General features: G+C 50.7%; 2 protein-coding genes and 1 long non-coding RNA gene across 3 annotated transcripts; 2 read left to right on the forward strand and 1 right to left on the reverse strand.

Moving 5' to 3' along the window:
• Positions 1 to 1407: 1407 nt before the first annotated feature.
• PTS (6-pyruvoyltetrahydropterin synthase) lies at positions 1408 to 4721 on the forward strand. The gene is made up of 6 exons (XM_085081729.1): positions 1408 to 1551; positions 2514 to 2593; positions 3309 to 3331; positions 3613 to 3669; positions 3974 to 4044; positions 4300 to 4721. Exons 1-6 carry the CDS (start codon positions 1478 to 1480, stop codon positions 4436 to 4438), a joined length of 444 nt encoding a protein of 147 aa, XP_084937855.1. The 5' UTR covers positions 1408 to 1477; the 3' UTR covers positions 4439 to 4721.
• Positions 4722 to 8723: 4002 nt separating this feature from the next.
• On the reverse strand, positions 8724 to 12426 carry LOC146427561 (uncharacterized). The gene is made up of 4 exons (XM_085081720.1): positions 12221 to 12426; positions 10725 to 10929; positions 10104 to 10162; positions 8724 to 9632 (listed from the first exon to the last, which is right to left on the reverse strand). The coding sequence occupies exons 1-4, from the start codon at positions 12369 to 12371 to the stop codon at positions 9505 to 9507; spliced, it is 543 nt and encodes a 180-aa protein (XP_084937846.1). The 5' UTR covers positions 12372 to 12426; the 3' UTR covers positions 8724 to 9504.
• On the forward strand, positions 11212 to 12290 carry LOC146427562 (uncharacterized). The gene is made up of 2 exons (XR_014856374.1): positions 11212 to 12004; positions 12075 to 12290. It is a non-coding gene; the product is annotated as an uncharacterized LOC146427562 (long non-coding RNA).
• Positions 12427 to 13779: the final 1353 nt, after the last annotated feature.

Here is a 13779-nt window from a genome sequence, read left to right on the forward strand (position 1 = left end):
ACACATCTCCAGAGCAGGACACAGCTCTGCTGGCTGTTCCTGCCCTTCTCCCAGTTTGACCAGTAGGAAACATGGAGAGCTCCACCATGGCCTTGGGATCCCTCTGGGGTTAAGTAGAGCAGAACAAACTCCAGCCCCTGTGTCATCCAGGCTTCTCCAGCTGCTGGACTCGGGGCTGTAGGTGGGTGGGGGAAAAGTGAAGGCTTCCAGGAGTTCTGTTTCCTCGTTGTGAGAAACCTGTAGAATTTTTTGTGTCATTTCCGAGAGAGAAAAATGAGCACTTTCACCCACGGGGCTTCACCTCCTCTGACCTTTCCTCACCTTCCTGACAGGTCTCAGGGAAGGACACGGCAGAGAAAAAGGACTGAGCACCGGAGAGGCACAGGAGGCTCTTTGGCCCTGGCCAAAGCCACTAGATGGCAAACAGCTCCCGTTGCTGCTGCTGCTCCAGCCCTGCCCTCCGGCCTCCTGTGCCGCCGCCTCCGGGTCACTTGTCACTTGTCACACCCTGCCCTGCCGGAGCAGCCCCGGCGAGCTCACAGCCCAGGAACCGGCAGCAAAATGATGCTGAGAAGTGTTTAATGCACTTCGGGCATCGCTCATTCTCTTTTTTAAACTTTTTTTCTCGATGAGGTGGGAAGCGAAAAGGTGTCAGAGGTTCGTGTGCAGCCTTGTGTGAATTCCAGGGGACTCAAGGCAGGGCTGCACATCAGAATTTTGCCCTGCAGGGCTCTAAACTGCAGTTTTTAAAGCTCTGCTTCAGCAGCACGCAGTCTGGCAGTGCACCCAGGCTGTGCTCCACCATCCCAACAGCTCCTCCTGATCCTGCTCCTCTCTCACACATCCTGCCCCGAGCCTTGGCGTTTTCCCACTCTGCCAAACTGACAGCTCCACTCTGTTATCCCCAGGAGTCCCCAGGAATTAAGGGAATGTGCATTCAAATCCTTGCAGCGCTGAAAAATCCAGGTCGTCTCCGTCCTCCTAAACCTTTCTGAAAATCACCACACTTTTGGGATTCCTCTGCTTGAACTCCATTAATGTCATTGTCGGGGTGGAGCTCCTTCGTGTACACAACCAGCCCTGTGTCCAGCAGCGGCACAGGGGGATTGGAGCATCCCGGGGGGATTGGAGAATTCCGGGGGGATTGGAGCATCCCGGGGTTGAATACAGGGGGATTGGAGAATGCCGAGGTTGAATACAGGGGGATTGGAGCATCCCGGGGCTGAAAACGAGGGGATTGGAGCATCCCGGTGCTAAATACGGAGGGACCGGAGCATCCCCGGGACTCGGCGGGCGGATCCCGCAGGCTGGATCCGCCCCGGGGCCGGGATGAAGCCGGAATGGATCCGCCCCGGGGCCGGGATGAAGCCGGAATGGATCCGCCCCGGGGCCGGGATGAAGCCGGAATGGATCCGCCCCGGGGCCGGGATGAAGCCAGGCTGGATCCGCCCCGCTCCGTCCCCGCCGCGTCCCCGCGATGTCGCCGCGCTCCGCCCGCCTGGCGCGGCTGTCGCGCTCCGTCACCTTCAGCGCCTGCCACCGCCTGCACAGGTGAGCAGCCCCGTACAGGTGAGCAGCCCCGTACAGGTGAGCAGCCCCGCGCAGGTGAGGTGAGCTGCCCCGAGGCTCCGGTCCCTCGCTGCGGTTCCCGATGTCTCCCAGGCTCAGCCCCTTCCCGGAGATCCCAGCTGCAGTTCCGCGCTCGAACGCGGAGCATGGCGCTTTCGCTTTGTAAGCATGGCCATGATCTGCTGGTTTCCTCCCCGAAACGGATGTATTCCGAAACAGAGCCTTGACCTGAAACTGCCTGGAAGGAGGTTTTGGGCTCAGCCTCTTCTCTCGGGTACAAGTGACAGGACAAGGGGAATAGCTCAGGCTGTGCCCGGGGAGGCTCGGGTTGGATATCAGGAGGAATTTCTCCGTGGAAATGGTGGTCAGGCACTGGCAGGGCTGCCCAGCGAGTCGCCAGCCCTGGAGGTGTCCAGGGAAGGCCTGGAGGTGGCACTCAGTGCTCTGGGCTGGGGACAATTTAACCCAGGTTGGACTCGATGATGTCACAGTGCTTTTCCAACCTCAGTGTTCCTGGGATGCTGCGATATTCCCAAAATGTGCCTTGACCTGAAACACTCAGAGCACTGGGACTGCTTCAGAGGGAAGATCCAGAGATCCTTTGTACTTCTCGGAGAGCCTCCCTAAGTTAATTAATGATAAACCCAAATGTGCAGCTTGCTCCAGGCTCAAGGGATTTTGGGCCCAGATGTTGAACATCTCTCCAGCAGTGGTGGCAGGCAGGTGCTGTGAAACAGAAACAAAACCACAGCAAAAAAAAAAAGACTCACTGTTGCCAACAACATCTTCTCATGGCCCAAACCCTGTTGTGTTTCTGCTTGTGCCTCCTGAGTAGGACAAGCTGGGGGTTAAATTTGGGAGAGGGGAGAGCTGGGAAGCAGAGGGAAGTGAAGCCATGAACACCTGGAATGGATCCTGACATGCCATGTCTGCTTTTCCCACAGCAAATCCCTGAGCGATGAGGAGAACCTGAAGGTGTTTGGGAAGTGCAACAATCCAAACGGCCATGGACACAACTACAAAGGTGAATTCCAGCCTTTTTCAGGGCTGGTGCTGCTCTCAGGGTGGGAAGAATCCCCACCAGGGTTGGGCCACTCATTCTCAGCAGCCTAACACAGCTTGCAGCAGCTGGGTTTGTGTTTTTATTAAGAATTAGAAGGAAATTTCAGCAGCAGGTGGTTGAGCCATAGCATGGGTTTGCCATCTATTTGGCTGAACAGATAATAAATATTTATCTTCACATGCCTCTTCTTGAATCAAATCTGCTTGTTTCCACCCTGCAGCGTCATTGTGATTTGAATGGAGGTTTTTCCAAGCAAAAGGCATGCAAATTGAACAGCCTGTAAGCATTATTTGAATGTTGTTTCCACAACTTCTCCTGTTTCTACTCCCTGGGCACATGGAATCGGATCTCTCCAGCTGCTGCAGCAGCTCCCTGGGTTGTTGGCACCCTGAAACCTCTGCTGAGGAGCTGCTTTGTCAGGGGAGCCAGGCTTGTCTCCATCTGCCAGGGCCATCAGGCTTTGGAGAAGGATTTTTGTGACTCTGTGTTGTTTTTTATGGAGTATCCCCTCATTTTATAAAAGCAGCCCCACTGCTGAGTGCTGGGAGCCCTGGGGGTGAGCAGGGAAGGGCTTGTGGGTCAGATTTGGGTTTTGGTTCAGATTTGGGTTGTGGGTCAGATTTGGTTGTGGGCTCATGGGCAGCACAGTGACCTGAGGTTTTTTTCTCTTTTTCAGTCATAGTCACAGTGCGTGGAGAGGTGAGTGCAAGAGCATCTTCTGTCCCTCAGTGTGGCAGAATTGCGTGAATTTCTTGCTTGAAAGTTCCTCCAGTGAGCTGTTCCTCCCTGCTGTCAGCTCTCAGGACAGAGGGGAACCTCTGGAATTGTTTCCAGGCTGTATGGAGCCCTTGGGAACATCCCAGGAGAGCCCTGGGAACTCTCTGACAGCAGAAGGATATTTTCCTCGTGGCTCAGATGAGCTGAGCACAGATATTCCTGTCTGATCTGTGCCACCAATGTCCCTTCTGCTTGCCCTGCAGATTGACCCAGTCTCAGGGATGGTGATGAACCTGACAGACCTGAAGGAGTACATGCAGGTAAAAATAGCCCAGTTTTACTCCAAACCCCCTGGGAGAATTGATCAGAGCTCAGCAGTTTGTCTGGCACCAGCATGGGCACGTGGTGAGGTGGTGACAGCAGGACAGAAAGAAGAAATTAAGGAATGATTAAAGCATAAATGGCTTAGCTCTGTTCTGTGAGGCTCTACACGTCTCCAGCTGGGAATTTCACAGCTGGATTTAGGGCTCTATCCCCTGTTTCACCCCCTGCTGCCTGTCCCTGTGTGGTTATCTGAACCTCAGGCCACCCAGGGACAGGGCTGTCACTGTCCTCTCTCTGCAGGAAGCCATCATGGAGCCACTGGACCACAAAAACCTGGACAAGGACGTGCCCTACTTCTCCGAGGTGGTCAGGTGGGTGCTGGGGGCTCCTGGAGGGACTGGAGGAGTCCTCAATGCCACCTGGGAGCCACCAGGCTTTCCTGGACACAGCCTGGCAGGCAGGACCTTCCCATCCCACCCACATTGGCTGGCAATGCCACCAACCCCACTGTATTCAGGTGTCACCAGCTCCCCTCCAGTGTCCCTCAGCCCATCCTGGCTGCAGCTCAAAAACTGCTGTAATTCCTGACGTTTCAGTCAGCCCTGCTCCTGTTCCTGTTCCCCCAGCACCACGGAGAACATTGCTGTCTTCATCTGGGACAACCTGCAGCAGCTGCTGCCCCAGGGAATGCTCTACAAGGTGGAAGTGCACGAGACAGAGCAGAATGTTGTCGTCTACAAGGGAGAGCAAACCATGGTGAAGTGAAATCAGCAGCAGAAATGCTCCAGAATCACCTCTGGGTTACCCAGCCCTGGGGTGCAGATGTTTCACAAGGAGCTTTGCAGCAATTTGCCCCTTTGGGTTCTCACGTTGGGTTGGTTTTGCTGCTTTGCCTCAAGACCTTCCTGTTTTGCAGAGCTGAGCTGCCCAGCTGATGTGAAATGTGGAGTTGTGCCCTGGTAGATAAAGCAGCTTTTGAGAGAGGAGCCTGGCAAAAATCACAGAAGGTTTTGATTTTTCTCTAATTAAACACTGAATTCATTTATGAGATTTAATAATGTGGGCTTTGGTGGTCTTTTGCTTCTCGATCAAGCAGAGGAACATTTTCGAGGATGAGAACTACATTCTCTTTTTTTCTTTTTGGCTTTTTATCAGTTTATTTCCTGTGCTGCAAGCACTTTTCTTCCTGTGGCCAGCAGCTCTGTCTCTGTGTGTGAGGCTGGGATAGGTATGACCATCAAGAATAAATAAGTGGGTGTAATTAAAAAAAAAAAAGTTATAAAAAGGGTAGTAATTGGCTTACTCTCCAAGGAAACGGGGAATTTGGACAATGGGAGCAAACAGCCCCATTTGGAAAGGTTTAATGAACAATGTTCACCTTGGTTCACTCTGCTCCAGGCTGAGGGTGAAATGTCCTCTGCAGCTACCAGCTCTGCTGGGCAGGGAGGTTTACACTGCCAGAAAATTACCTGTGATGGCTTTCAAACTGCTTGAAAACTGCTTTCAAACTGCTTTTGCATTGAAAATGGGGCCTGAAAATGTCCTCTTCACCTGAGGACAGTTCTGTGCTCTCCCTGCCTTGCTTCAGCTTCACTCAAACTTCTCAGTGAGCTTCAAAAAGCGACATTTACCCCTTTTCTCCCAGTTTTTCTCCCCAGATATGTAAATAATAATTTTTTCCCAGCGTTGCCTCTGTCCAGGGAGGTTTTGCTGCTCTCCTGACCCCTCCTGCAGCCCTGGGGCTCGCTGGTGTGGCTGTGCTGCAGCTGAAATGATGTCAAATCAAAGCTGTGGTGATTCACAGTGAGTCACAACAGCTCACCCACATCATGTGGTGTCTCTGCAGGCAGGAATTCAGCTGCTGGCAAACGCCCAGCAAACAAAGGGTGACATCTGCCCAGCTCTGCCCTCTGCTTTTATTGGCACTTGGGCAGAAAAACCAGCTGAATTGCTGCCCCTTCTGCTGAGGTTCAACAGCCCCACAGCAGTTTGAATATTGGGATTTATCTGTGCCAATCAGCCTGGTCTCTCTGATGGAAATTGGGGAGATGGGAATGAATCAGTTGGCTGAGTGGTTTGGGTGAAAAGGGTTGGAAATTGGAATTAAATTGGAATTAAATTGGAATTAAATTGGAATTACAGCCCCTCATCCTGCTCAGAGGATGTGGAGCTGGGCAGGGAATGGATCTTCCTTCTCTGCAGGAAGAAACCTCCAAATTCCCCGCTGAGCAGGGAGAGTTTTACAGGGACAGAGTGAACTCCCAGAATTAAACATTAAACTCTGAGCTCCTGAGTGAGGAAATGCTTTGAAGGGAGAGCTATTCAGGTGACAGTGCCAGCCATGGAAAGGTCACAGCTGCTCCCAGCAGAGCAGAACTTCCAGCCTGAGTGCACAGAAATGAATAATTCCAGGGTGGGAATGGCAGGAAATGTGCTGGGTTGTGTTTAGTGGGACTGAGAGGAAAACGCAGCTCACATGGTAAATAAAATCAGATTTTGTGGCAGAGCTGAGGGAGCAGGGAGGCTGTGGAAGGAGCTGCTTGAGTTTCACATCGTTGGGTTCTGTCAACCTAAAGTTTGAAGCTGCCCAGGAAATCTGGCAAACAGCTTTTTATTCATTTAGGGAGCTTTTTGTCATTCTGCCTCGCTGGAAGAGGAAAAATCTTATTCTTTTTTCAGTGTTTAAACTGTTTTTTTCAGTGGCCACAGGAGGAGGAAAAATATTTTTTTTTTCTGTTTTTAAAGCCCAGTGGCCACAGGAGGAGGAAAAATCTTTTTTTTTTTCTGTTTTTAAAGCCCAGCAGGTGCAGCTTTGGCAGTGGGGTTGATCTTTTCCCATGTCTGGGGTGAGGTCAGAGCCCAAAAGGAGCCCCAGGCTCTGCTGCCACTCCTCAGGCTGGATTTTTCCAGCCCTTTGTAGCCCCAACAATGAAGGAGTTAATAAATAATCCACCTGTTGTGGGGTGAGGATGAATTCAATTAATGTGGCAAAGGATTAAAAAAATTCTGTCCCAAGGCAAGGCACCTCTGGGCCAAATGTTTCTAATTCAGATTTCCAGGTATAAAAATCCTGCAAAGAGATACCTGAGAGAGGGAAACCAGCAATATTTCCACCAGAAATGCAACAATGAGAGACCCAGGGCTAAAATTCCATCTCACTCTGCAGCACTGAGGGTTTGGAGGGATGGAAATTCGGAAAATTGAACCCAGAATTCCTCCCGTGGCAGCCACAAGATTGTTTTCGTGAGAATTCATCCCCAACCCAAAAAAATTGTTGGGATTTTTTCGAGGTGGGATGGTGCAACAGCCAGTAAAACATCAGGATTGCAGGAAGTCGGTGGAAGGGTGAGAAAAAAAGAAATTTAATGGGGTTTTATCCAGTTGTAATCACTGTGTTAATGATTAATCAATGTTTTAAGAGCTCAGGAGTTCCAGTGAGAGCTCTCTGCTAACTCCAGATTTCATCGCTGTGGCCTGAAGAGTTGATCTGGTTGATCCTCAGAGCTCTTCCCTGCCTGGTTATGTTTGTGAAATCAATTTTCAGCAGGGAAAACAGACAGGAAATGTTCATTTTTGCTGCCAAATAGTGTAAAAATGGATGAAAATGCCATTTTTCCCTGAGGCTCGTGGATGGGACAGAGCAACAGGAGCCACCTCGGGGTAGTTGGGGACAGAGCAGGTGCCACAGGGATATTTAAATGCAATTTCATATTTATTATCCCAGGCTGCAATCTTGGGAGATAGTTGGATCAACAAAGAGATTGGGATGGAGTAATAATTTACAGCACTAATTAGGATTTTATTGTGGGCTGTGCACTGGAATAGCAGCAGATAAAGCATCCCTATCTCTGCTAATCACCCTGCCTGCTCACCAGATGCCAATTTTTGAATGGCTGGGCCCTAAAAAAGTGTATTTCTCCCAAATTCTGCAGGAAAATTCCACGAGTGCCACCGGGGTGATCGAAATTTCAGCTGTGAAATTGTGTTTTCTAGCCTTGACCCCTCCACAGCCTGGCAGGAAACTGGGGAAGAAGTGGGATTGAGGATGAAATAAGTGGAATTGAGGATGAAATAAGGGGAATTGAGGATGAAATAAGTGGAATTGAGGATGAAATGAGTGGGATTGAGGATGAAATAAGGGGAATTGAGGATGAAATAAGGGGAATTGAGGATGAAATAAGGGGAATTGAGGATGAAATAGGTGGGATTGAGGATGAAATAAGTGGGATTGAGGATGAAATAAGGGGAATTGAGGATGCAACAAGGGGAATTGAGGATGAAATAAGTGGAGTTGAGGATGCAACAAGGGGAATTTGCACTGACAGCATGAGAGGGAGAATTATCCTTTTCCTTTGAGGCAAAGCATGGACTTTGTACAATTACAACAACCATGAGTTGAGGGAAAGCTCAGCTTGAAAACAAAACCAGCCTTAGCAGGTGTTTAATCACAACTGCCCAGTTAGATTGTTAATATTTCAGACGATTCTGGAGGAAGGAAACAAAAATCCCTCTTAATTCTGATGTCTGAGAAGTACAGATGGTCAGGGAGAGTTTTTTTGTTGTGTTTTGTGTGAAATTTTCAGGTTCCTTTATTCGCAGGCTCTTTAATCACTTGGGAATTAGGATTAATTCTGCAGAAATCAGGGGGGACTTGAAGGGCTCTGAAAATGGGAAATATGTGAAATATTGCTGTGGTTTGGGCTGAGGAGGAAGATCAGGAGGATTAATGGGGCAGGGATGTCTCACTGATATTTCCCTCCAAAACCCCTTAGGGTCACTCTAGCCAGGATTGCAGAGGAATTCTTTATTTTAATTATTTTTATTTACTTATTTTAATTATTTAATTATTTAATTATTTAATTATTATTTTATTATCTTTTTTATTATTTTATTATTTTTATTATTATTATTATTATTATTATATTATTTTATTTGTTCCTTTCTGTGCTCACCTGTGGGACCAAAGCCAAACATTTCAGAATCATTTCAGCATCATTTCAGCATCCCCAACACTGCAATGAAGGCTGGAAATAACGGGAGGTGCCAAAACCAGGTTTTATTCCTTTTATTCCTTTATTTATTTTATTTCAGTTTAAGAAAAAAACCAAAATTACTCTCCGCAAACGGGGAAATTTCTAAATAAACATTTTACCCATATAAAAAATACAAACGACGACGACAAAATCGAGACATCCACGCAATCTTGCAAAATCAGGTGTTGGAAATAAAAAAAAAGGAACACAAAATGCCCACCTTGCCTCGCCAGAAAAACAGGAAAAAAACCAAACAACAGAGAGAAAACAAAGAGAATCTTTATCATGGGATGAAATAACAAATTTTAGGGGGTTTTGGACCAAATAACAGCATGAATTGCCTGGTGAGGAGCCTGCAGGACCTCCAGCTGCTCCTGCTCTCTCCCCAGTGCAGATTTGGTGAAAACATTGATTTTCCCCTGGGTTTTAAGGTGATTTTCAGCAGCATTTCCCAGCAGGAACAACCAGCCACCCCTCCTGGAGCTTCTCAGCAGCTCTGGAGCCCCAAGGAGAAGAGGAACTTTTCCTCTCCAGGCGTTCTGTGCTCCCCAGAACCCCAGGGGATGAGGAAATCCTGCATTCATGAGTTCCCCTGGCCAGCTGGGCTCTGCCTGCCCAACCTGCTGCCACAGAGGGATCTCTGCAGGGAAATATTTCATCTCGAGGGGAGCAGGGTCAGCTCGGGGGTCAAAAACCCTTCCCAGTTTCCTGTGGAAGTGCAGTTTTCATGCTAACACACACCAGGGAGCAGCTTTGCTGAGCAGGAGGGCAGCCCAGGTGGGTTCCCTGCCCTGAGCCCTAGGAGAGCAGCTTTCCTGTGAGGAGCAGCAGGGGAAGCTGCAGGGCAGCCAGGCAGAGGGAGTTGCTCTGAACCGTGGGCACCGAGTTGGGGGTGCTGGCAGTGGGCAGCCTGGTGGGTTCTGCTCCTGGAAAGGAAGGGAATGGGGTTAGAAATCCAAAATTTGATTGCATCCTGCTCCAGCTGGTTCTGGTTTACTCTGAAATCGCAGAAATGGGGGTCAAACCCCTGGGTACATCCCTGACACCAGGGGAGCATCCCCAGCCCCCCAAGGGGGTGCCAGAAACACCCTGATAGCAAAGCCACAGCTCCCAACCATTCCTGTGCCAGTGCTGCAGCAATAAATGCATCATTGGCACAGCCTGGCCTCTGCTCTGTGGCTGTTTCATGGCCCTTCGGGCAAAAAGGAAGCTTGAAAAGGTTTTAAATTGAGCATTATGACTCGCAAACCCTCTGTCTTTGCCTGGCTGCTGGAGGTTTGGGATATCCCTCAGCTCCAGGCACCCTGAGTCCTTCTCTCCCCAAACCCAGAGCGCGAGTGAAGCCCCTGCTTGGGGTGTGCTTCCTTCCCCAGCTGCTGGAAATGAAGATTATTTACCTTCAGTGAGCATGAAAATCGTCAGCTCGGTGGTCTTATTAGGGAGGCTGAGATAAACCCTGTGGGAGGAGGGAGAGAGGAAAGTTCAAAGGAGAGAAGCTGAGTGGCTCCCGTGGGGATTGAAAGGGGATGTCAGAAGCAGGTGAAGGACAGGGATTTTGGAGTCATCCTGAGCTCACTTATGTTGCCCTCCAGCCAAACTGAGCTTTCTTTGGGTATTTTTAGCACCTAAACACAGTTTCTCCATCACACTTTGGCTGCTCCCCTGCCCTCCTCTGCCTGGGATGGAGCTGTCTTGCACCAGGGTAATTAACAGGGAGCAATCTGCTGGCTGTAATTAGAGCCATTCCCGGCAGGAGCTCTGCTGTCCCTCCTTCCCGCAGGTAAGGCTGAGCAGACCCAGGGCTCTGCTTCCCCTGCACAGACACTTCCCACCCCGTTAGAGCTAACGGCAGAGCTCAATCTAGCCATCTCCACTAAGCCAAAATGCAATTTTACCAACGGGAACATCCTGAAACCCCCACAGCATCCATGGGGTGGCCTTTGGCAGCTTCCTCAGTGCTTCCCAGAGAAAATCTGGGTTGTGTCCCAGCTGGAGGCTCAGCTGGAGCAAATCCTCACCTGATTTGCACAGAGGACAGGTTGCTGCCGGGGGATGTCCAGCGGGTGGTGTTCTGGGTGATGTTTAGCAGCGCTGTGTGGATGGAGCTGCAGTTCCTGCTGTCTGCGTCCTCCCACTGCCCCACGGAGCTGTTCTGGGGGGACAGAGCCTGCAGCAGGTACTGCCCCGAGCTCCCAGTGTGGTTCCTGTCATCCCTGATGGTCACTGGGGACAGAACCGGTTGGACAAAGTGAGTTCACTGCCCTGCAGGACCCCAAGGTTTGCAGGATTTGCTCACAACTCTGGTGACACTCGTGGTGACAAACACCCTTGATGTGCTCCCTGAGCTCCTCAGTCCCCAGGCTCAGCCCCTGCCACACCTGGCAGCGAAACCAGAGCCCTCTGGATGCCATGCAAATGGCAGGGGATGGGGAAAGGAACCTTTGGGCACGGCTGGGTGTGCCTCAGCCTTCCCTCAGCCTTCCCCTGTCCGGTTTGGGGTCTCCCAGCTTTCCCCCAAAGCAGGAGGAGGAAAGAGGAGGGGAGCACAGAGGATCTGTTGGCAGCAGCCAGGAGCTCCTGGGAATGTTCTGTCACGGTCCTCAGCCCCCCTCAGGTCAGCTCTGCTCCAAACCAACCCTGCCAGAACCTCCCGGAGCTGGGGGGAGGCGGGAACCGCCATCAAACCTCAATTCTGTGCTCAAAAAATAAAATAACAGCAGTGAACAAATGAAAAAAACCCAAAAAACCAAAAAACAAACCCAACCAACTGCTGTGGATGTTCCTCGGGTGAGATCTGAAGGAATCTGTGCCAATTTACACCTCCTGCCCTGCAGGAAGGGATCAGGAAGTCTCTCCTCACCTATTTTCTCAGCATTGAGGTTTGGCCAGTCACCCCATGCTTTTGTAGGATTAAAAGCCATTTCCCATGATGGATGCTGGATGTTTGTCAGCATCCCAGGGAGCTCTTCCCCTTCGTCCCCACAGTACTGAGAAGGGCAAAGTGTCTGAGGGGAGGGAAGGGAACCAAACCACTAAACAACTTCTGTGTTTTCCAGAGCATTCAGGTCCTCCTGTGCAAATTTAGGCAGAAAGATGAAGGGAGAAAAAAACCATTCTGAGGAACAAAAGAGAATTTGGGATTGAGCCATAGACAGGAACATGAGATAGGAACAAAGAGGTAACAGCAGTGCCATTTACCATCTCCTGCCTGAAATAAAAAGAATTAACAGAGAAAATGAAGTTAGAGCTCCAGTTTAAACACATCTGAGGGCAGCACAGGAGTCAGGGAAGCAGCTGAGTTGGGACAGAGCTGGGAGCAGAGCTGGAGCAGAGCTGGGGCAGAGCTGGGAGCAGAGCTGGGAGCAGAGCTGGGAGCAGAGCTGGAGCAGAGCTGGGAGCAGAGCTGGGAGCAGAGCTGGGAGAAGAGCTGGAGCAGATCTGGAGTAGAGCTGGAGTAGAACTGGAGCAGATCTAGAGCAGAGCTGGGAGCAGATCTGGAGCAGAGCTGCCTTACCCACGTAGGTTTGGTTGGCCTGGTAAATCTTCAGGTCTGTATCCACAGAGAAATTCCCCTCGGTGGCATTCCCGAGCAAAAGGCACTCCTCTTGGCCAGCTGCTGTCCCCAGGAGGAGGAGCAGAGGCGCCAGGAAGAGCCAAGCTGCCATCACCCCTCGGATGTCACCTCTTCCCCCACCTGCACCTGGAGCAGAGACAGCCCCGTGCTCTCCCAGCCTGCTTTATATGCTTCGATGAGGTAAATGCAAATATTTCCTCCTCCCCATCCAGCTCACACACCCACACCCCCTGGGAGGTTTCACTGACAGAGACACTTCCTCCTGACCTGCCCAGCCTCGCAGAGAATGAGGGGTGACCCCAAATGAGGGGTTGGGATGGCCAGGGGGACATCCCTGAGGAATCCATGGGCTGGACGTGGAGTTCTCCACATTTCTGCATCCCTTGGGATGGTGAGCACTGCTCTGGAGCTGTGGAGGAGCATCAGTTCTGCTCCCAGCTCTGGCCAGGCTTTTCCAGAGGGCAAAACAGCTCCAGAAAATGTGAAAAACCCAGACAGGGAACATCCTGGTTCAAATGCTCCAATGTGGCTTCTGCTCCTGCTTGGAAAAAGCTGCATCATGAAGGGCCAAGTGGAAGGATGGTCTCTCCTAGCTCTCTTTCCCTCCAAATGAACACATCAGGACAAACCCCTGATGCCGTGATTCCTTAAGCAATTTTGGCTGAACACCTCAAATAACATCTCATGAAGCAAACAGCTCGAGTTTCTCTTGCCTCTCCTTTCTGGATTTCCCCATTCTCCCCTCAGGCCTGGGGCTGAATTTGAAGTTGGTTTTGAAGTTGATTTCGAGGCTGATTCTGAGGTTGATTTTGAGGTCGATTACAAGGCTGATTTTGAAGCTGATTCTGAGGTTGATTTTGAGGTTGATATCAAAGCTGACATTGAGGCTCATTTTGAAGTTGATTTCGCAGCAGATTTCCAGGCTGATTTCACAAAGTGCTCCCTGAGCTGTCAGGGCAGCACTGTGGGGTCAGTGCTGGGGGCAAGGACAGCACTTCCCTGTCCCTGAATCGCTGGGATTCCTCCTGCTCACCTTCCACCTCCCTGGGACAGGAGAGAGCTGAGGCCAGAGCGAAACCCGGCGGGTGAGACACCCAGTGATTAGAGGTGATGATCCTGAATCAGCTGCCCTGGAATGGAGATCACTGCAGAAGCTCCCAGGGATGATCCCAGCAACCTAAATGAGCAACACAGCTCTTCCAGGCCAGCTGGATCCCCAAAATGAGAAGGAGTGGCCTCTCTTCTCCCTGTCTGCCTCACACTTGCAGAGCACAGAACCCCAGGATGGTCAAGGACGGAAAAAACCCCAAACCACATCCCCTGTGCCACTCCCAGCAACCCCACCACCTCCCCGGGCAGCTTATTTCAATGCCTGACCACTCTTTTTTCCATTTTTCCCCCTGTTATCCATCCTGAGCCTCCCCTGGTGTGGGGGATAAACCTCCCTGGCGTTTCTGGTGTCCTCACTGGGGTTTTGCCAATCCCATTCATCCTCCTCC

This window comes from Lichenostomus cassidix, chromosome 24 (assembly GCF_008360975.1).
Source record: "Lichenostomus cassidix isolate B80296 chromosome 24, HeHo_3.0, whole genome shotgun sequence".
NCBI classification, from domain to species: domain Eukaryota; kingdom Metazoa; phylum Chordata; class Aves; order Passeriformes; family Meliphagidae; genus Lichenostomus; species Lichenostomus cassidix.